Below are 23211 nucleotides of genomic sequence, written 5' to 3' on the forward strand. Positions count from 1 at the left end.
CCATCCAGTTGTGCCTTGACTCTATCATGAATTAAAGGATTAAGGGTCATAAAAGGGAATTCAGTAAAGAATGCATGAATGCAAGAAATAAATGAATAGGCTTGAATTATGGAATGTTCTGTACAAATATGAAATAAAAATTTGGATGCCAAATGTGATTGGGCTAATATATGATGGAAGAAAAGCATGTGTGAGAATAACTAGAATGTTTAATGAATGATTTAGCACAGAACAGAATACAAGACAGGGTAAGTTATGACTCCTTGGTTGTTATATGTATTAATGGAATGTTTGTGGTGACATTAAAATTTGGCTGGGGTCATGTGGATTTTATATGCTGATAATGCCATGTTGTTGGCTGAGAATATGATTGACTTTCAGCAAATATTAAATAGATTATAATATTCTTAGTGTAGATCTGAAAAATAATGTACAAGAAGCAAGGTAATTGTGTTTCACAGGAAAAATGGAGAGAATGTGATAACAAATTATACATAAATGATAAAAAAATCAAAACAAGTTATCTTTTTTGTACCTTTGTAATACCTTTAATAAGTATTAAAGGTAAATTATTAAATTAACCAGAGGGCCTCTGGTGGCTCAGGCTATTAAGACAGTCTGTTATTAACACAGCTGCTTGCAATTACTGCAAGTTCAAGTCCCACCAGGCCCAAGGTTGACTCAGCCTTCCATCCTTTATAAGGTAGGTAAAATGAGGACCCAGATTGTTGGGGGCAATAAGTTGACTTTGTATATAATATACAAATGGATGAAGACTATTGCTTAACACAGTGTAAGCCGCCCTGAGTCTTCGGAGAAGGGTGGGATATAAATACAAATAAAAAAAAAAGTACCGATAATAAAAAGATGGTGAACTGGATGGAGACATTTCAAAATTATATTAATGGTAGTAGGAAAGTATTAGTAGTCTATACTCTACTGTTTGTCACCAGAAATTAAAACGGCATTGCATAAGAGTATGCCTTGCCCATTTTGTCATATGGAATAGAGAGTTGAATACATTAGGAGAAATGTAAGAAAAGTTCAATGCATAGAAATAGGTTACCTAATAAGTCTACACAATAAAACATACAGAGATAGAGTTAACAAAAATGGTCAGAAAAATGTGCTGCTTACATACTTGAGTCAGAGATAACAATGCAAGTATGTAATTGTGTCATTTCTATCAAAATTCTATTATGTACGTGTCATCATTTTGTGGTTTGTTATGGATGCTGCTGAGGGGAAAGACAGATGTCACGTAGAGTTGACAAGATCTTCAAAATGATAAATGTTAAAAAGGAGTAGGAGAAAATTGGCCTCCTGTGAACTTTTTCTACTCATGCTTGGAGGTTCTGCAGAATTTTCTGAAACACAGAACTACCCTTCTTCTCTTCTGTTTTCCTAGTACCATTTGGGCTGTATAAATATGACAACATCTATCCCTTTAAATCTGGAAGTACAGGAACAGCATGTCCCCACTGGATGTGTTTAATCCCTCTCATCAAAGGTGACACTTTAGAAGGGAAGATCTATCTTCAAAACAGAAATTCATGCAAGGTATCTTTTTCTAGGCCATTGGTGCAGGAACTTTGTGGTTGAGAAAGAAATGAGACCTTTGAGATGCACACGAGCAATTGAGTTTCACAGTACTTGAGAGGATACTAGTCAAAGCTCAGCTCCTGGTCAAATTGTTCTTCAAGTTTAAACATTCATCAATTAACATAAACATCCATAATTTGCCCACCCAGATAATGGCTACTCTGAAAATGTGCAGGGCCTATGGGGAAAGGTGTGAAAAGCAAGTGCACACTTGTAATGTGTGCAGTTATGAAAGACTAGTTAAGAAAGACATTTTAATAGATCTGGTTCTGAACAGGACGTGTTACATTTTTCATTTTGTTTTCCCACTTTTAGCTTCTCCCTGAGATTAGAAGACCACCAAGGTCCCTCTCTTAATTATGTTGGGAAGAGTTAATGGTAAAAGGAAACCAGGCCACCAAAGAACACAGTGACTGGACACCATCAAAGTGGACACCAGCCAGAGTATAGAAAAACTCGAAGAGGTAGTGGAGAGATTCTGGTCCATAGAATTGCTAAGTGCCAGACACGACTGAATGGATAACATCATCTTCATCCATCATTATGATGATCAGCATCATCAATTCATTATTACCCTTAACAGCAAATGTTAAATAATATGAGAATTAGCAGAAGGCAGAAATACCTACAGTAGAATTCTAAAGAAGAATTCAGAAAAAAATAATTGCTACCAACCTACCTTCCATTGAGGACCTATATACTGCACGAATCAAGAAGAGGGCCGTGAAAATATTTACAGATCCCTCACATCCAGGACATAAACTGTTTCAACTCCTACCCTCAAAAGGACGCTATAGAGCACTGCACACCAGAATAACAAGACACAAGAACAGTTTTTTCCCGAAGGCCATCACTCTGCTAAACAATTAATTCCCTCAACACTGTCAAACTATTTACTAAATCTGCACTACTATTAATCTTCTCATCGTTCCCATCACCAATCTCTTTCCACTTATGACTGTATGACTGTAACTTTGTTGCTGGCAATCCTTATGATTTATATTGATATATTGACCATCAATTGTGTTGTAAATGTTGTACCTTGATGAACGTATCTTTTCTTTTATGTACACTGAGAGCATATGCACCAAGACAAATTCCTTGTGTGTCCAATCACACTTGGCCAATAAAATTCTATTCTATTCTATTCTATTCTATTCTATTCTATTCTATTCTATTCTATTCTATTCTATTCTATTCTATTAAGTTCCATAAGTGAAATATGGTCTTGATTTTTTAAAAAATATATTCAGGTCAGATAGCTTGAAGCTTTCCAAATATTCCCCCACTGGTTGAATTAAATTACTAGTAGAATGTCATCCCTTGATCAGAGGAGAAAGTTGGGGGTTGGATGGAATTGCTTGGGATTATTAATTTGCTTAGCATACTTGCAGTATAAGGCTATCGGACTCTGGTCACCATAAAACATTGAAAATATCAGGAACATTTTAACAACACAAAGAATTATATGTATTCAGAAGGGAAGACCACATGGAAAGTAGCATGAACAATCAAATAAAGAGGTTTGCTTTCTCCATTGCAACATGCCTGGGGAAAAAGCCAGAATATAGATCATATTGTGCACATTTTTTCCAGCTTTTCTAATGATGCATTATGTTGGCTGCGCTTGTTTCTATGCAAGCTTGGGAAATGTTTCTTATAAAGATCTCTGCTCCTTGCAAGTTGTGCCCAGGCAGGCAAGGATCATTATTTAAATACATAATATTTCAGGTGCAAGACATTTTTGCCCTGAAGTTTCTTTGCAATTAAGGAAACTTTTATTACTTGTTGTGGTTTAGCAGAGTATTTAGTATTGCTTGAATAGAAGCTGGAAACATTTAGGTGAAGATGGTTTTCCAAACCACCCCAAAGTCCTAAAATCACCCTTGAAAACAACTTGTTATTTAAATTGAACTTGTTGATAGTATTTCTTAAACCAAGGTGCCCACATTGTAGTGTTACACGCAATCTTCTTAGATGGCCATAGCTCTAGATAAAAGATTGTACAGCTCCAATTATGCTGTAGCCCTAAGAAAATCATGGTGTCACTCAATTGGCTCAATTTCTGAGCCGTTTACATGGATTCGTAGAAAATCAGTCATTCTCACCTTGATGCTCTTCAAGTATTTAGCCTAAGACTCGTCTCTGAACATTGTGTGTGGTAGTGGCAGCTTCTGGAAATTGCAGGTGAACACATCCAAAGAAACTAACGTTAGGAAAAACTGGCATGGAGTTGCAGCACGGTTAATTCTTCTTTTGTAGATTCCTCATGACACCATTTATGTGATTCATAATAAATACACACATACACAAATACACAAAATGGTCTTAAGAGGTTCCCCTCTAAAATGAACTTTTGAAGAGTTTTCTAGAGCCGAACGTTTCCTTAGAACTCTCTCTATGCAATCTTGCTGATTGGCTCCGAAGACTTCAACAAACTTCTGCAGAGCATCACACACCCAGATCTGTGTCTTGTTCTTTATGTGCAACAGTATTTGTTGGCACAGAGGAAGGTATCCTCAGTTGTACCCCCCTTGCATTAATCTTTGGTTGTGTACCATAGCTTAAAGCTCTTTGAAGAAAGCAAACATGATAATGGTGAACATGAAAGGAATGCAAATAAGCTGGTATTGCAAGGCAAGCAATTTGGACAAATTAAAGTTATCGGATAGGTGTGTTGCACTTGATGTTGGGCCGTTACTGTAGAACTCATTGCTTGAAGGCAAGCCAAGCCCTTGAATATCTGCCTTCCTCTTCTCATTCCCATGCAGCCAAGCCCAAGATTTCAAATGCATATAAGGAGACATCTCCCATTTCCACATCACAGGGGGGCTCTTGGTCTCCTCTAATCTCTACTCTTCTGTTTCTGCTTCACAACCTTGCCGTTCTCCCTCTCACAGACGCACCATGAACCGGCAATTCAGTTCCAGATCATTTTCAGCGGGGGGAAGGAGAAACTACTCAGTCTCCAACAGCGGCTTCCGAGTGGGCAACAGCTCGACCTCTGTCATCGGAGGAGTGGGATCTTTTGGTGGTGGCTTTGGCAGCAGAAGTCTCTACAACACTGGAGGAAGCAAGAGGATTTCTATGGGCCTAGCTTCCGGTGGTGGTGGAGGAGCTCACTTTGCAAGAAGCTTGGGTGGTGGTCTGGGATATAGCAGTTATAACACAGGATATGGAGGTTTTGGTGGCGGGGTAGCCCTTGGCGGTGGCATTGGCCTAGGTAGTCATGTTGGAGGCTTTGGTGGCGGTGGTGGAGGATATGCACTTTCAGGCTCAATGCCTTGCCCACCACCTGGGCGAATCCACAACGTTATCGTGAATAAGAACTTACTGACTCCTCTGCACGTGGAGGTGGATCCTGAGATTCAGAGGGTCCGGGTGCAAGAGAGGGAACAGATTAAGACCCTCAACAACAAGTTTGCCTCTTTCATTGACAAGGTAAGATGGAGGGCAGGGAGAACGTTGTATTACACAAAGAAACACTAGGAAGATGTGAGGGGTTCAAGACTATTCTGAAAATAAGAAAAAAAAGGAGTTTTTCTTTTAGAACCTGGAGATAGAATGCTGCTGCTCAGGATTTGTATAGCTTATGAAAATCTGATTTCATAAAGATGACAAAGAGACTGAAACTATAATGATGAGAGTTTCTGCTGTTTTAATCCTAGGGCAACGTTCCTCAATCAGGTTTCCTTCATGTATTTTGGGCAGTAATTTCTATTCATCCCTTTGTCTATGTTGGCTGGGAATGATGACATTCGTAATCGAAACCTACCTGGAGAGCACCAGATGGTGGGAAGCTACACTTGAGAAAAGAACTAGTAACTTTATTTAAACTGTACATTTAAATTAAGCCCTAGGAAGAAATTATTAGGTTGTTTCAGTAATGAAGTTAACTATAAATGTGAAAGTTTTATAGTTTTCCTTGGAAATTGCCAAAGAAGGTTGGTCAGACATTTGTAATGATACTAGATTAAAAGATATTTTGTCAGGGAATACATGGTCATTTAAGATGTATGGACTTCAACACCCAGAATTCCTTAGTTAACTCCCAGGATTCTGGGAGTTGAAGTCTACATATCTTAAAGTTGCTGAGGTTGAGATACACTGATCTAAAGATTAGTGTCTGGTATAGTATCCACCCCCACAATACTTGTTAAATTCATTGCTGGCTTCACTTAGTATATATGGCAGCTTCTTTCAAATAAAATGTTATAGTGACATTGATATAAATCTAGTAAATAAACCTGCTTAATTCCTGAAAAGCTAATTGTCTCCAGAATGAATAGGTTGATCATCACTATTTCAAAGAACTGGATTTTCTTTGCAATGTGTGTCTAAACATAGCTTGAAATGGCATCTTTTTTCATAAGAGGAAAGCTGAATTTTAGTGACGCAAACCTGCAACGTTTTTGAGACAGAGATTACTTTCTACATGTAAAAGAAATATAAAAGCTTTTAAAGAAAGGCTGCATTGCATGCATTTCAGCTGGGGTGGAAGCAAACTATTGTGACTTTTTAAAAGATTTTTAGAATTTGAAAGTTAAAATGCAGAACTGTTGAAATTGGTGGAATTTAGGGGTGAGAGAAGTAGGCATGCTACATTTTATTGCACATTTTGGATTAATTTGATAGCAGTAATTTGAAGACTCATTTGGTTAATATAAATGGTTCTTGTAAGGAATTATGCAGTTAATAATATATTCCTAATAACATATACAACTTCATTCTTCGGTGATTCTCAATCACAGGTTTGTTATGAACCACGTGCATGTGAAAATCATGTTTCATGTTTGTCTTCATAACGTCTTTTATGCAACATTTATTGCTAGTATTTACAAACTACTTCCCCACAGTATTATTATTATGATGTAATAGAAATAAATAAAAATAAACTTGGTGTAGTGACTAAGAGGCATCATGCTAGATATTGGGAAGCCTTGAATTTTAGTCCTGTCTTGGGTATGAAAGTAGCTAAGTGACCCGGAGCTCATTATCTGTTTCTTAGCCCTTGGACAACAGCAACCGGAAAATTGCAGGGATTAGTCTAGGCAGTCACCATGACTCAAGTTTGTCTTGAAATGCGCACACGTGCACACGATATAGAACATATTTAAAAATTAAATTGCTTTAATGACCTACACTTTGCAAACTGGAATCAAGTGTCCTACATGAAGGAGCTTTCAAAATATGCTATTCCTTCCCTTAGCCCTGCATTAAAATGGAACAGGTCAGGAAGGGCTGTGTGTACAATACAATGTTCTGAAAATGTAGTCTAGCCCTATGCAAATCTAATTAATATTTTGAGCTTTTCCTCATTGGGTTTTCTATATAGCTGTCTTCTAAACCAGGGGTCTCCAACCTTAGCAACTTTAAGGCTTGTGGACTTCAACTCCCAGAATTCCTCAGCCAGCTTTGCTGGCTGAGGAACTCTGGAAGTTGAAGTCCACAAGCCTTAAAGTTGCCAAGGTTGGAGACCCCTGTTCTAAACCTTTGTATCAATCAATATAATCTACAGGGGCATACCGCAGTAACAGCTAAACAGCTGTATATCATCCCTTCATTAAATCTATACTTGACACGTGCCTAGTAAATTTTCTGCCAAGCACTCATTCATTGCGTTCCTAAAAAAACCTGGCAGATGTCTTTGTGCAAGTCATGGTATGGTATAGAATTATAGAGTTGGATGAGGTTATTTAGATCAAGTCCATTCGTCTGCCTATTGCAGAAATCCAAATTTATTATGAAGAATATGTCTGAAGGTTACCATTCTGGAGGGAGCTTGGGGGTAGGGAACCCTGTGTGCCTGGTGAATTTAACCCTTCCCTGTCTAATGATCTTTTCGCTTCACTTCAACACAGTTCAGTTTTGTTTCCCCTTCTTTTTCCTTTTCTTTCTCAGTCCAGTTACCTTTTCCCCATTGCTGAATTACTCAATTGTCAAACCATTCTTATTGTCATAGGTCTTCCCCCACCCAATTCATGACTTACTTTCTTATACTTTAAATCAATTTTTTTTCATGTTCTGCATTCTGAGTTGATGGATAATAGGTCCTGATCTTCTCCAATTACATTTCTTCAGGTACTTGTACAATATTAATCTATTCTATCTCAGCCCTCTGTTCACAAGATTAAATGCAACCCATTCCTTCATTCCCCTTACAGAATAAAAGAGTTGGAAGGGACCTTGGAGTTCTTCTAGTCCAACCCCCTGCTCAGACAGAACACCCTATACCATTTAAGACAAATGATTGTCCAATCTCTTCTTAAAAACTTCCAATGTTGGAGCATTCACAATTTCTTGAGGCAAGTTGTGCCACTGGTTAATTGTTCTAACTGTCAGGAAATTTCTCCTTAGTCCTAAGTTGCTCCTCTCCTTGATTAGTTTCCACCCATTGCTTCTTGTTTTACCCTCAGGTGCTTTGGAGAATAGCTTGACTCCCTCTTCTTTGTGGCAACCCCTGAGATATTGGAACATTTCTATCATGTCAACCCCTTCTTTTCATTAAGCTAGACATACCCAATTCCAGCAACCGTTCTTTATATGCATTCTTTCCAGAGTCTCAACATCTTTTTTACATTGTGGCGATCAAAGCTGGATGCATAAGATACAATTCTCTTAATAAGATCTCATTTATAGCGGCCTCGTCACTCTTATTGCCTTCCTTGAATCTGTTTCAAATTGTCTGAATCCTTCTTAATGGCTGCTGTCCATAACTGGATACAACAGTCACCCTTGAATCTCACCTGTACAGCATATATTTATTAGAAATAATGACAATGTTTTTAAATCGTTCAAATTCCATTTGAGGGAAATCTTTCATTTATACACAATTCTTGTTTCAGCCTTTTGAGGTGCTTCCACTGTTGAGGAACAAGATGATGGAGACAATATTCTCTATTGGGATTTTCATATTGAGGATAAAGTGAATGAAAATGCATACCAAGTGCTGCCAATCATATGTAGTTTTGTATTTCCAAGTAGCAGTATATATCTCTCACTGCTGAGTTCTCAATGAATAGTTCTGAAGAAAAAAGATAAATGCAACTATTATTGAAAAATATCGCTTGGAAACCCATTCTGGATTTGCATATATCAAAATGTATATATATTGTCCTTGTGAACTGGTCGTGCTTAATCCACGATGATCTAAAATGTGGCTTCAGAGTTTCCTGAGAAATTACTTCCTTACTTTCCACAAAGGATGCTCTGTCCTTTCACTCAGGATGAACCAGAATTTAGGTGGGGCAGACTTATCTGCTTCACTTTCTCTAGCTTATGATTTTTAAAAAATGTTTAATGCATCCTGTTTCCGCATCAGTCCATCAAAATTAATACACACTTGTGTATTACAGTATAAGCATGTTTGCACTTAGTTTCTGCAAACAGGACCCATTTTTGTAAAGCAAAAAAATGTTTGTTTATTTTGCTTCTTCCTCTCCCGTTCCTTCTCCCTCTTTCTCTTACCTTTGAATAGCCAAACAGGAGAAATGCAAAGGCTGTAGTTCAGTTTATTACTATGGAATAAATTTATTTATTTTATTTTATTAAGTTTGTCCATCATGTACTAGATAACAGGTATAAGTATAAACGTGGACATAAACGAAGGAAATGAATAAAAAATAAATGGGGGCAGTAGGCATGCTGGTGCGCTTATGCACACCCCCTTTATGGACCGCTTAGGAATGAGGTGAGGTCCACAGTAGACAGTTTAAGGTTGAAACTGTGGTGTGTGTGTGTGTTAGCGGATGTAACAAAGGAGTCAGGTAGATCATTCTAGGCATTGACCACTCTGTTGCTGAAGGCAAAACTGATAGAATTTGTTCACAATTTCTTCAGTACGTTTAACTTCTAATTTACCTCACAGCTGAGTATCTAATGGGCTGTTTGATTTTTCCAGTTATTTATCCGTACTTGTGTGTTTTCAAGAGTGCTGCTTTCTGATCCCAAATTTCCCTGTTAAGAGACATGTGGCTTTTCCTTCTGGCTAACTAAGAAATATAATATTTTCCCATGCGAAATCCAAAGGTTTATGGGCACCGTGTACAGTATCATCTGGCAACTACACTACATTCTGGTGCCAAGTTTGAAAACCATTATCTCGTTAATTATTACGACATCCCTCAAAGCTAAGTTCCTTATTATCTATTAGCCTTGTTTCAGAGAGCTGCTCTGATGAGATAAATAGTCAATTGCCCAAGGCCACCCAGGAAATCTGGCAGAATCACAACGAACATTTTGTTCTCACAGTTTAAAAGCCTGAATTCTGGAGAGGGTGGAGGAGGGGAGAACATGTCAATTAGAGCATTGGATGACTATAAAGATATGTTATTCTTTAATCCACATTAGTAAATACTCCCTTTCAAATAATAAGCCATTCTAATTTTATTCTAAGAGGTTTTAAATATGAATAAGAAAGGTAAGAGCTACTTTGATCTTTCATCTTTTTTTTTTCTTTCCCAAATTTATTCCGAGTACATCTTCATTAAACATGGTTTTCCATATTTATTCAGCACCAATCCAACCTTAAAGTACAATTGAAAAACTTTCCTATGCTTTGGCTACTGAGTGGATTTATTAAAGGAGCCACATCTTTAGTGTGACTTTTAAAGCAGCCACATCCCCCACCCCTTTTAGTCTGGGTAGAAGTTGGGGGGGTGGAAATCATAGCTGATTTAATGAATTGGGGAGGGGTATAGGTTTGCTTTTGAAGCCCTTCTGAATAATTTTTGAAGCACGTGCAGCTCCAAAGCATAACGTACCCCAAACACAACTTCTTTAGATTTACTTTAAAGGTTTATAGATTTTGTAGCAAAATAATAAGCTTTTGTCTGTTAATTATGTCAGATCATAGGATAAAACGAAGTGATTTCAGACAGTGTACAAGCTACTTGTTTGCTTTTATAGGAATTATGGTTTTCTGACTAAAGTGAAGTAAAAATACAAACAAAAAATGAACATTGATAAACCTGTTTTAAAATCTTTAAAAATGAATGAAAAGCAGCAAAGGCAATTCTAAAATACCCAGTGCCACTAAAAATGTAGGGATCATATGAGGTTTCCACTACTGGAAACAAAACACACTATAGGTGTAAAATGCAACATCCTATTTATTTATTTATTTTTAAAAAAAGGATACTTGCATCTTCAATCAATTTTAATTAACCAATGATTTACAATTTCGCAATGCGACCATAAGTATCTATGTGCACTTATGTAAAATATTGATGCTGTGAATTTGTGTGTGAAAATTCATTTCAACACTGTTTGGATTTTTAAAATTAGAGACAGGATGGATGGTGGGTTAAGGAAGGATGTTTTCCTTCCGGAGGACAAAACAGTTAAAAGAATTAATCAATGAAATGGCTTCCCTTCAGAAGTTGTGGGTGCTCCATCACTGGAGGTTTTTAAGAAGAGATTGGACAACCATTTGTCTGAAATGGTATTGGGTTTCCTGCTTGAGCAGGAGTTTGGACTAGTCCAGGGGTCTCCAACCTTGGTCCCTTTAAGACTTGTGGACTTCAACTCCCAGAGTCCCTCAGCCAGCAAAGCTGGCTGAGGAACTCTGGGAGTTGAAGTCCACAAGTCTTAAAGGGACCAAGGTTGGAGACCCCTGGACTAGAAGACCTCCAAGGTCCCTTCCACCTCTGTTATTCTATCTCAGAAGCGACTTGGAGAATATTGTCACATGAGGAAATCAGCAGGGATTCAGTGGGGCCTTTCCACCTAATCTGATAAAGAATGATGAAAGAATTGCATTGGCATCAGGGAAATCCATGTTTAGCTTCCAGCTTTAGCCATGGAAGTTAACTTGGTATCTTAGTCCAGTCATTTTCTCTGAGCCCTGCCTATTTTATGCCTTATTGCAGGGAATAGTGGAAGAGAGAGGGCTATATAGACAGGATAAGAACTAATCTGCAAAATGAACATATGGATTTTAGCCAATTCTTCAGGAAAGATAACAAGGTCCCTCTTCTCTCTCTCTCTCCTTTCCTTGTCGGGTTTTAGGTGCGATTCCTTGAGCAACAGAATAAAGTCCTGGAAACCAAATGGGATCTTCTGTACCAACAAGGATCTCCAGCACTAAGGGACAATCTTGAACCTATTTATGAGGCTTACATTGAAACTCTTCGAAGGCAGCTTGACAGCCTCAACAATGATAAAAACCATTTCGACATAGAACTGAAGAACACACAAGAGCTTGTGGAAGATTTCAAGAACAAGTAAGTAAAAGTGAAGAGAAGAAGTAAAAGATGTTGGGTGGATGATGTTGGGTGGATGACATGGACTTCTGTCAAGAAGCCAAAGCAGTGTGTGATGTCTTCCTCCCAATTACTGCAGCTGCTCTTGCGTTATTTTTTTTCACCATAGTTTCATGATTTGCTTTCCCTTCTCATTATTTGGAGCTGAGCAGTCTTTTTTCAATTTGTACGTAGTTAATTTGCCATGTATGGTCCTGCGCATAGCATCTGGCCAGGTATAATAGTCTCATATGGCAGAGGTCTCCAACCTTGGCAACTTTATGACTTGTGGACTTCAACTCCCAGAGTTCCTCAGCCAGCATGCCAAGGTTGGAGACCCCGTCATATGGTATAGAACTTCTGCTGATACTTAGGGCAAGTATGAGCCTCGGTGGCGCAGTGGTTAGAGTACAGTACTGCAGGCTACTTCTGCTGGCTGCCAGCTGCCTGCAATTTGGCAGTTCAAATCTCACCAGGCTCACCAGGTTGACTCAGCCTTCCAACCTTCCGAGGTGGGTAAAATGAGGACCCAAAATTGTTGGGGGCAATAGGCTGACTCTGTAAACTGCTTAAAGAGGGCTGTAAAGCACTGTAAAGTGGTATATAAGTCTAAGTGCTATTGCTATTGCTAATGATCTCCTGGTTTCATTTACCATAGAAAATGGTCATAAAGTTATATATTCAGTAAGGCTTGTAAAGATTTTGAATACATCTGAACAAGAGGTTGAATAAAGCTAATATTACCAGTACTAGTAATAATTTATTCCTGTTGCAGATATGAGGATGAAATTAACAAACGGACAGCTTGTGAAAATGATTTTGTGGTGCTCAAAAAGGTAAATGGTCCATATTAACATATTGACACATGGAAATGTAAAGCTGCAATCATATTTTTTATTTCTTATACATCCCCACTCATAAACATTTGCTCTTACACATCTATCTGCAGTGCTAATGTTAATAGTTTTACATGCCTGACATTCACAATTGCCACATTACCTGTGTTAAATCCAATGCCAACATTTTTGAACCGTCAACATGCCATTTAGTTTAGGACAGAGATGCAGATTGTTGCTATTAGCACATTTTTTCAAAACTCTCTTGCAAAAGTTCACATATCTATGTTGGTTTTTAACCTCGGTGTTTTTATTTTCTAAAAGTTCAGCTTAATTATAGGGATGTATTCTTGCAATGTCTGCCATAGTTGATATCACTAGAGATTGTGAATGAGTGTGGGGTAATGGTTAAGTTATTGGGCTAAAAGTGAGGAGAGCCAGGTTGCAGTCCACCCACAGCCATTCAAGCTCACAAGATAAATTCGGGCCTTTGGCTCTCTAGCAACCTAATCTACCATATAGGCTGATTCTTGTGTGGAATGCTAAGAAGCTCAAGCACTATAAATGCCGGCTTGAGCTCCAGAAAGCAAGCTCTTCATCGAACAAATAAATAAGTAATACTTTGTTCTATATTATATACCAGGTATATTACTTGCACAGAATATTGCTTCCTTAAAAAGCCTTAAAGCAGGAATTTCTGTGTTAAAGCTCTGACCCCATCATTGCCTGCTCTGTCCAGATTATGATAGTATTCATGTTTCTTCCTAAGGATGTGGACGGCTCATATATGCACAAGATTGATCTGGGATCCAAGTCTGACTCCTTGACTCAGCATATCCAGTTCTTAAGAGCACTCTTTGATGCGGTAAGGGTCATTTCTGCCTTATTATACCTATTAGCACCTAAAACAAATTCATTTTCCAATATGTGACCAATAAAAGCATTTTAAACGCATGTAAGGCATCCCTGCTAGAGCAATGCATGCCATCCAACGTATAGCTTTCTGACTGTGTTTTACTGCCTGCATAAACCTGTCTTTTACCTGTTATAAAAGCTGTCCTAAGACCTATGAATTCATTAACCCTGAATAAAGGTAAAGATAAAGGTTCCTGTCGTGTCCCACTCCTCCGCTGACGGCTGCGGGGAAAGCGAGCGAGACACAACAGTTCCCCTCGCACATATGTGCTAGTTGTTCCCGACTCTAAGGGGCGCTGTTTCAAAGCCGAAGAGCCAGCATTGTCCGAAGACGTCTCTGTGGTCATGTGGTCGACATGACTAAATACCAAAGGCGCACAGAACACTGTTACCTTCCCACCCTATTTTTCTACTTTGCATTTTTTACATGCTTTCGAAATGCCAGGTTGGCAGAATCTGGGACAAGTAACGGGAGCTCACCCCCTTTACGCGGCTCTAGGGATTCGAACTGTTGAACTGCCCAACCTTTCGATCGACAAGCTCAGAGTCTTAGCCACTGAGCCACTGCATCCCTGCTAACCCTAAATAGCTCCTTTCAAATCAATTATTATTTTAGTCCTAGGTAAAATAAAGCCATCCTTATCAGATTGTTTGGTGTGGGGTGAGCTCAGAAGAGACCTTTTTATGTTGCAAGGATACCTGAAAAGGTGGGCATCTTAATGGGCTTTCAGAAAGAGATTCACATCTCCTATGCCATGTGAGGCCAACAAGCATCACATCTTTTCCCCATGGAACTAAATGGCGGTTGTTGTTGGCACTTTTACTTTGAAAGCTATGAACAAAGTGACACTGAGAATTCCAAATCATACCGTTTCCCCCCAAAAATAAGACCAGGTCTTATATTAATTTTTGCTCCAAAAGATGCATTAGGACTTATTTTCTGGTTAGGTCTTATTTTGGGAAAAATACGGTACTAAATGCATCCATCTGGCTGTCAATCTTAACTGGGGCTTCTTTTGGGGGAAGAGCTTATATTACAAGAATCCTGAAAAATCATGCTAGGACTTATTTTCCAGTTGGGTCTTATTTTTGGGTAAACAGAAATCCCATCTGTAAAGGATTTCAAACTTTGGCAGTTCTGCTTTGATAGAGGATCTGGAATTTTTATTTGAAAGTCATTCATATAATTATGTTCCTGTGAGCTCCTTTCAATGTAGACACATGTCTAACAAGTTAATCTAAAGGCATGAATACACTCTGTCATGGTTCCACATCAGGGCTTTTCCCTTAATGATTGCGTTGTTTGCAACCCCCACAGGAGCTGGCTCAGCTGCACTCGCAGGTTAAGGAGACAAATGTTATTCTGCAAATGGACAACAACCGAGATCTGGATCTTGACAGCATCATTGCTGAAGTCAAAGCTCAGTATGAAGACATTGCCAATCGGAGCAGAGCTGAGGCCGAGGCATGGTACCAAACTAAGGTGAGGATCTTTGGCAAAAACAGATGCAATTTCAACTCAACTTGAATGACAAAAAAGTCCCCTCAATTATAAAGCAAATCTCTGAGGGGTTTCAATATTTACACTGGAACGAAACTGAATCCAATGCTATCTGAAGCTCCTGAATTAAGAACTGCTAAAATCTGAAAGAACCAATGAGCAGTTTGTCCAGAAAGTTAGTCTTTTGAAAGAAAACCAAACAACAGTCTTTAAGGCAGCCCCTGTAAGAGGTTAACAAGATCACTATATCATATCATACATTTTAAAGATCTAATCTATTCTACAAGATACAGGGAGCACTATCTTTACGTCATACACATAGGGCATATTACACCCAAAAATTTGGTGAATGACCACTATTAATAATTAGTTATCACCATCCCTTCCATTTGTATTTCATTTTTTTAAAACGTAACCTTTCCCATCTTGGGTATATTTATGAGATGTTTCAGCAATTAGAAAATATTGTATGGCATGGCATCCAATGTACTATACCTTGCCCTTTTGCCTCAAGTGGAAAAGTGATTAGAGGACTGGAGGCTAAAACATATGAAGAACGGTTGCAGGAACTGGGTATGTCTAGTTTAATAAAAAGAAGGACTAGGGGAGACATGATAGCTGTGTTCCAATATCTCAGGGGTTGCCACAAAGAAGAGGGAGTCGGGCTGTTCTCCAAAGCACCTGAGGGTAGAACAAGAAGCAATGGGTGGAAACTGATCAAGGAAAGAAGCAACTTAGAACTAAGGAGAAATTTCCTGACAGTTAGAACAATTAATAAGTGGAACGACTTGCCTGCAGAAGTTGTGAATGCTCCAACACTGGAAATTTTTAAGAAAATGTTGGATAACCATCTGACTGAGATGGTGTAGGGTTCCTGCCTAGGCAGGGGGTTGGACTAGAAGGCCTCCAAGGTCCCTTCCAACTCTGTTGTTATGTTATGTTATGTTAGTTTCTGCTCATTTTTTAAGTGGGCTCTTTTGACTTTGAGAGTCTTCCAGCTTCCTGGACTGGTTCCGAAGAATCTGCTTTTGCCCTGAGAGCACATCTGCATAAAAATTTATATTCAGCATATGCATTCCTTTATTGAAAATATATTTCTGTTCCTGTAGCTAAATTTTGACTCTTTGTCTATAGAAAAACTAGACCTTTCTGTACCAATGTACAGCTAATGCAATTCAAAATTTTCTTTTTCAAGTACTTTGAATGCTCAACTTTCCCCCCCATACTTTTCCAACCAATACCAACTATTTTATGCATGTGAATAAAGGACATTTTGTGAATAGGACTTTTTAAAGATGCACAAGATGATCATTACGTTCCCTTTTGACTTTCAGTTCCAAGAATTGCAAAGTACAGCTTTCAAACATGGAGATGACTTGAAATCAACCAAAGATGAGATTGCAGATCTGAGCCGGATTGTCCAAAGACTTCGCTCCGAAATTGAAAATTTGAAGAAAATAGTAAGGCATATCTTTTTTCCCCCCTTTTTCTCCTCCCCTCTCTTTATTTCTTTTTCTAAGGAGAAATTAATTGCTTTATGATGGTCAAAGATTCAGCTGCCTAGGTTCACCCCTCCCCCTTAAATAGGATTTATGCAATTCATAAGATATTTCAGTAATTCCTTAGATTCTTTCTTATTTAGTTTTTAAAAACTTTCTATGGTTCTTGGGGAGAAAGGGCGATGGAGCATCTTCCATTTAGGTGGCTGATGGCTTCTCCAGATTTCCTTAGTTCCATTTGTAATTGCTTTCAAAACGTATCTTCAAGGCTGCTAAGGGTTTCAGCTTCAGAATCCCATATCCACTTTCACTGGCCACTGGTTTGGTATTCTCTTATTTTCCCACCTAAATGCTTTCACTTCATCCAGTTCATATACAAACCCCTGGGGGACAGGGGGAAGACATATTTTAACTGGAGTAAAAATAACAAGACCATAAAATTTTTAAAGAAACAGTGGCTTACTATGAATAAAGCGCAAGAAACAAAGCAGATACCTTACACCCAACAGCAACAGAAAGAAATGAATTCCCTTAACTAGTGATGGAATTCTTTCTCCAAAGTCTTACGTTCTTCTCTAAGAAACAAATAAAAGTAAAGATGGGAGCTGGAAAGAATACTCAGTTAATGTTGGTGCTTCAACTAAAAAGTCCCTGCCGCTTTGAATTAATGAATTAATTGATTAATTTGTATTGGCAATTTTATTTATTTATTTATTTATTTATTTATTAAATTTTTATACCGCCCTTCTCCCGAAGGACTCAGGGCGGTTCACAGCCAGATAAAACAATAAATAAATACATAGTAAAAACAATAATTAAAAAACTTATTAAATATAGGCCCAAATTAAAATAAATTTAAAACAATAAAACCCATTAAATGAAATTTAAAATCCAATATTAAAACTTCTAAAAATTCTATGCCAGTCCTGCGCGAATAAATAGATATGTCTTCAGCTCGCGGCGAAAGGTCCGAAGGTCGGGAAGTTGACGGAGTCCTGGGGGAAATTCGTTCCAGAGGGTGGGAACCCCCACAGAGAAGGCCCTGACCCTGGGGGCAGCCAGCCGACATTGCTTGGCTGACGGCACCCTGAGGAGTCCCTCTCTGTGAGAGCACACGGGTCGGTTGCATCCCTGTACACAAAAAGTGATATCTACCGGAACATTTCTTTCTTTCTTTCTTTCTTTCTTTCTTTCTTTCTTTCTTTCTTTCTTTCTTTCTTTCTTTCTTTCTTTCTTTCTTTCTCAGATTTCCAACCTGCAGTCCACCTTAGCGGAAGCTGAACAACGTGGGGAGTTAGCCCTGAAAGATGCTCGGACAAAGTTGCTTGACCTCCAGGCTGCCCTATCAACGGCAAAGGACGAGCTGGCTCGCCTGCTGCGGGATTATCAAGAACTGATGAATGTGAAGCTGGCCCTGGATGTTGAGATTGCTACATACAGGACCCTGCTAGAGGGAGAAGAGTGCCGGTAAGTACTGACCAGGATATCAGACTCTTTTGCCTATTTTCATGTGCCAAAGACCAACTGCCAAGATTTGAGTTTTGAAGGTGGCTGTCTATTCTGGTCAGATACAGAATAGACCACAAGACCACTTAGTGCAAAAGACATGGCTGGGGACTTGGACAATCCCTTGAGCCAATAATGTCGGTAGAATTTTTTTTTTAAAAAAAAAGAACCAATAATGCATAGTTCCAGAGCAAATTATTTGGAATAGCAGAAAGAGAAATATGTTGATACAAAACTAAAGCCAAGAAGGAGATAGCTTAAATGCTACTATAGGACTGGTTAGAAAACCATGATTTATGGAAATACTACTGTACAGAGCTGTGTGGTTGAATCTCATTATCCCGAGAATATCCAGCTCATAGTTAATAACCTGATGCTCTGGCCCTGAATGATAAATTTTGCAGGATTCAGGAAAGACTCCTTGAAGCAGTGGTGAAGTTTAATTTTTTTTACTACCGGGCGTGGCTTGGTGGGCATGGCAGGGGAAGGATATTGTAAAATCCCCATTCCCTCCCCAATCCTCAGGGAAGGATATTGCAAAATCTCCATTCCCACCCCAATCTGGGGCCAGCCAGAGGTGGTATTTGCTGCTTCTCTGAACTACTCAAAATTTCCACTACCAGTTCTCCAAACTACTCAAAATTTCCGCTACCGGTTCTCCAGAACCTGTCAGAACCTGCTGGATTTCACCCCTGTCTTGAAGCTATTTTGAAGCAGATTTGATGCTATTATGAAAGCCCTGAAAATGCTGGGATCTATAGAATTTTCTGGACAGTAAAATTTGTTCTTTGTTTCAACGCTTTCTTTTTCTTTTCTCTCTTAGGATGTCTGGCGAGTTTGAAACCCCTGTCAATATCTGTAAGTACACAATCTAGCATTGAGTTAAATTAGAGAGTGCCTTCATCATCTTGAGTGGCCAAGTCTGATTCCCTGTATCATTTTCCAATCCACAGCTGTGATCAGCAGTTCGAGCACCGTGAGTGGTGCAGCAGGAGGAGGATACGGTGTCGGTGGGGGATCTGGCTACGGAGCTGGAGGAGGAGCAGGCTATAGTATCGGTGGAGGAACCAGTGGATTAAGCCTTGGTGGTGGCGGCGGCGGTCACAGCCACATTAGCGTTGGAGGAGGAAAAGTGAGCCGATTTAGTAGCGGGGGCAGCTTAAGTGGATCTGGAAGCATCACAGGGGGCGGATACACCTACGGTGGGGGGAGTTCAAGCATGAAGATCGTATCGTCCTCAAGCTCCTCGAGCAAGAGAATAATCAGCTAAGGTTTCCAAAAGCAGAGGTCACTTCCTGCTTCAAGAAACAGAAGAATCTCTTGTTATCACATACCCCCACCAACACAACATACAGTACTTTCTGAAAATCTAGTGTGCCCACAATTTCCCATACTTTCTCTACATTGATCATACAATCCTCTATGTTTACAGGGTAAATGGCCTGTTGGGATGGCGCTTGTAAGCCTAAGTTATGATTAGGAGGTTGATCTACTATCGCAACCCTTCCAGGATCCAGGTGGATGATCACATACTTGGAAACTTCCTCTCTCTTTTGCTTTCTAAAAGGATGTATGTATGCATGTACAAGACCAGTGTGTGAGGGCTTCGGGCCCAGTTTTCTCCCTGGCATGCTACTTTTTCCATGAACAGGCATGTTTTCTGATCAATGACAGGAGCATTTCAATCATGTAATCATCCACCTGCAGGCTCAGAAGTGGCCCATCCCAGAAAGGCAGAAAATGCACGTTGATGTGATTGTTCTGATTATATGTCTTTCACCACATCTGTCTCTTTACATGCTCTGCTGAATAGACCATTGTAATTTCCCTGCACCCTCCCTTTGTTGGGTTAGTGCTTCTGTGAATGGAATGGTGCTTCCCATATTGCCTTCCTCCATGTGGTCAGCTGTACTGTTGCATAATTCTGTAGGAAGCAGGAAACATAGCTTGTCTCTTGGCTTCTCTGCTTCGGTGGCTTTGCATAAGCCCACCTTGTCACAAAGAGAATACACTGAATTGCAGATGAAGAACAGGAGCACCAAACCAGACATCTTACTTTTATAAGCTGTGTTTAAGGGATCACTTTATTGTACATCCTGTTTTTAAATTCTAATGTACAGTAGTTCATGTGACTATACCATCCTCTAATGTTGTTAACGAAAAGCAAAATGCAAGCCTTCCGGCAATTTCCTCATTCACAGTGCAATTCACGGAATAATCTCTTGTCAATAAAGTCTTGTGCTGAAATAAATACTGTCATTTTTTTACATTAGCTCAAAACCCTCTCTTTTGTTTTGTAGCTCAAATCATGGCACTGCTTCAACCTGTGATTTAGAACCAAATGTGACTTTTGAGCCTAATTTCACTTGGGATTCCCAGTTCTGATGCCTGGTAACATCTATCCCATTTATCCCATTCCTGCAGCTTCTGCTTACCAGAGAAAAATAAGAATTAGAAAAACAATAAAAGGAAGAGAGAGGACAGGTAGTGCCAGAAAGGCCAAAATGGGATACACTTGACTTCTGCTCTACCTATTAATTTCTGCAGTGCTTTTCTCCATTAGCCAACGTCCCTCAAGAGATGGTCTCTGAGGGAACTTGGCCCTGGACAAAAATAAAATTGCCTATCTTCGCAACCATCCCAATAATTATCCAGGGAAAGCTCATAAAACAGGCCCAAAGCTAAACTCAAGATAGATCAGTTTGGGAGTTGTCACCTTCCAGCCTCGTGTATTTGTGCTTTCAAACTGCCCTCGTGGCAGGAAGGGGAGAAAAAATAAAATAAAAATAAAAGCTTTGCTTGAAACTTTGTCCCCTCTTCTCCCTTTCAAATATACTATGAGAAAAGTCAGGGTTTTATTATTTTGCATTACCTTTTTACAAATGAAGGAGCCTATAATTAGTTCTTCATGCTTTTAGACACACCATGAGTATCCAAGGCTATTGCTTTCAAGAGAAGTAGAAACACTGGAGCATTGGCTTTGTTTTTGTGGAGGACATAAGCCGTTCTTTTGGCAAACTTTTTTTTTTTATTTGCATTTATATCCCGCCCTTTTCCGAAGACTCAGGGCGGCTTACACTATGTCAAGCAATAGTCTTCATCCATTTGTATATTATATACAAAGTCAATTTATTGCCCCCAACAATCTGGGTCCTCATTTTACCTACCTTATAAAGGATGGAAGGCTGAGTCAACCTTGGGCCTGGTGGGGCTTGAACCTGCAGTAATTGCAAACAGCTGCTGTTAATAACAGACTGCATTAGTCTGTTGAGCCACCAGAGGCCCAACTTCACTATTTCTGGTCAATTCACCTTTGCAAGTTTTTGAAGCACAATCAAGGTTGTAGAATCTGTTTACCAGCAACAAAAGCAACAGGACCAGATCCATATCAGGCAGGTGCCTACTCATTCTAACAGCTACAGCAGGACAGTGGTGGGTTGCTACTGGTTCTCTCCGATTCGGGAGAGCCGGTAGTGGAAATCCTGATGTATGAGCGAATTTGTTTGCTCCACCCATCAATTGGGCCCTCCCACCTGCCCCCGCGCTATACCTACCTTTATTCCTTTGTTTTTAGCCCAGCTGTAAGGCGCAGTAGAGTGGATTGCCGTGCCTCTGCTGTATTTGTATTAAATGTGCTTGCATGAAACGAACCCGTGGTAAAATCAGTTAGAACCCACCACTGCAACAGGACCATCGATATCTAAGCAAACATTCCTGGGATTACCTATTTTGAAATTACGATGCAAACATAATTCAACATTGATGCAAACATAACTCAACATTCTTTGGGAATTATTGTGTTCTCAGGATTCAGTGAATACTGTGGAGGAATGCAGACATTCTCTCTTCATATATATTGACTCTAATTACCTACATCCTTACCCACATTTTAAAGCAATAGAAGCTGTTTTTCCCTAGCAATGTATTCAAATGAGTAAATATATCTGTTGCGGAGATGCCCAAGGGGTGCGACTAAAAAAAATAAATTAATATGGTACTTGTGACGATGCACTTGTAGCCAACCAACTTGATTTTTTAAAATCTGTGTCACATGTAGAACACACAAACACGATTGTACTGTTGCTGTCACCACCTTGATTTTAAAACCATATTTTGGGAACGCTCCTGGTCTGTTGCAGTAGCTGTTTGCTTGACTGTGTCTACTTCTGTATGCAGATGGAAGTATTTCCCCCCCACCCTATTCTGATGCTGGTGGTATGTAAAAAAATAAATAAATACACAAAGTCTTTGTATATTTCCTTACATCTCTTGGAGAGTTCTAACATTTCCGGCGTCTTCAATAAAACTGCCTTGTGTACAAACTTTTCCTCCCATGTCCTGCTTCTTTAATACTAGCTGCAGGAGCAATTTGTATCTGCAAACTTTTTAAAGCCTTGAATTAACAACCAGCCCTTGCTCTGTTGAGAGGGGCTGGCCTTCCTTGAGCTGAGGCTGTGATATCTGGTCCTCAGTGTCTATGGAGCTCAGGAGTCCACACCTCCAGGGGCAACTTTGGTGCCGGGTCTAAACAAGATGGCCAATCAGTGCCAGGCTTGCCAGGGGGCTAGGGGGGATTTAACTGGAATGCCTCCTATCCTCCATTCTTTGAATTAAAACATGGGGTTGGACTAGAAGACCTCCAACTCTGTTATTCTATGAAATATGATTTCTCTTTTTCTTTTCTTTAGAAAATGACATTGTTTTGAGTCAGAGTACGACTATTTTTTTAAAAAAAATTTGTCACAACATTATATACAAGCACATACAATGAAAGGAAACAATAGGACAGGAACGGTAGGCCCTTTTGTGCACTTATGCACGCCCCTTAATTTTTAAAATTTGTAAGGGGCAATGGAGAATAAGGTGATTGAGCCTTTTATTTTCTTCACAGAGGTTAACCCTGTGGTCAGATCTATTTCATCAACTTATACTTAAAAAAAAAATCATTTGGCTAATCTTCCTCTAAAGGATTCAGACTCTGAATTTCAGAGTACCATATTAATACAGTTTTATTTGATGGCCAGGTTGCCAAATGCTCCCCCATCCCTACCACTCTTGGCTTAGAGATTTCTCTTGATTCCCTACGGAGAAAAAACCTTCAGCTAGGGGTG

At 39.3% G+C, this 23211-nt stretch overlaps 1 protein-coding gene across 1 annotated transcript; it reads left to right on the forward strand.

The window, feature by feature from the left end:
• The first annotated feature begins 4384 nt into the window (after positions 1–4384).
• LOC131192193 (keratin, type II cytoskeletal 6A-like) lies at positions 4385–20351 on the forward strand. Its single transcript, XM_058171121.1, has 9 exons — positions 4385–5043; positions 11611–11825; positions 12619–12679; positions 13449–13544; positions 14913–15077; positions 16430–16555; positions 17841–18061; positions 18924–18958; positions 19054–20351. Exons 1-9 carry the CDS (start codon positions 4510–4512, stop codon positions 19368–19370), a joined length of 1770 nt encoding a protein of 589 aa, XP_058027104.1. The 5' UTR covers positions 4385–4509; the 3' UTR covers positions 19371–20351.
• The last annotated feature ends 2860 nt before the right edge of the window (positions 20352–23211 follow it).

This window comes from Ahaetulla prasina, chromosome 2 (genome assembly GCF_028640845.1).
Source record: "Ahaetulla prasina isolate Xishuangbanna chromosome 2, ASM2864084v1, whole genome shotgun sequence".
In the NCBI taxonomy this organism is placed as follows: Eukaryota; Metazoa; Chordata; class Lepidosauria; order Squamata; family Colubridae; genus Ahaetulla; species Ahaetulla prasina.

Bases quoted from the DNA above. Each gene is read 5' to 3' on its own strand.
- LOC131192193 (XM_058171121.1), top strand. From the start codon at position 4,510: ATGAACCGGCAATTCAGTTCCAGATCATTTTCAGCGGGGGGAAGGAGA. The intron at 11,826-12,618 runs GTAAGTAAAAGT...TTCCTGTTGCAG, and splicing joins GTGGAAGATTTCAAGAACAA to ATATGAGGATGAAATTAACA. The intron at 18,959-19,053 runs GTAAGTACACAA...TCCAATCCACAG, and splicing joins TGAAACCCCTGTCAATATCT to CTGTGATCAGCAGTTCGAGC.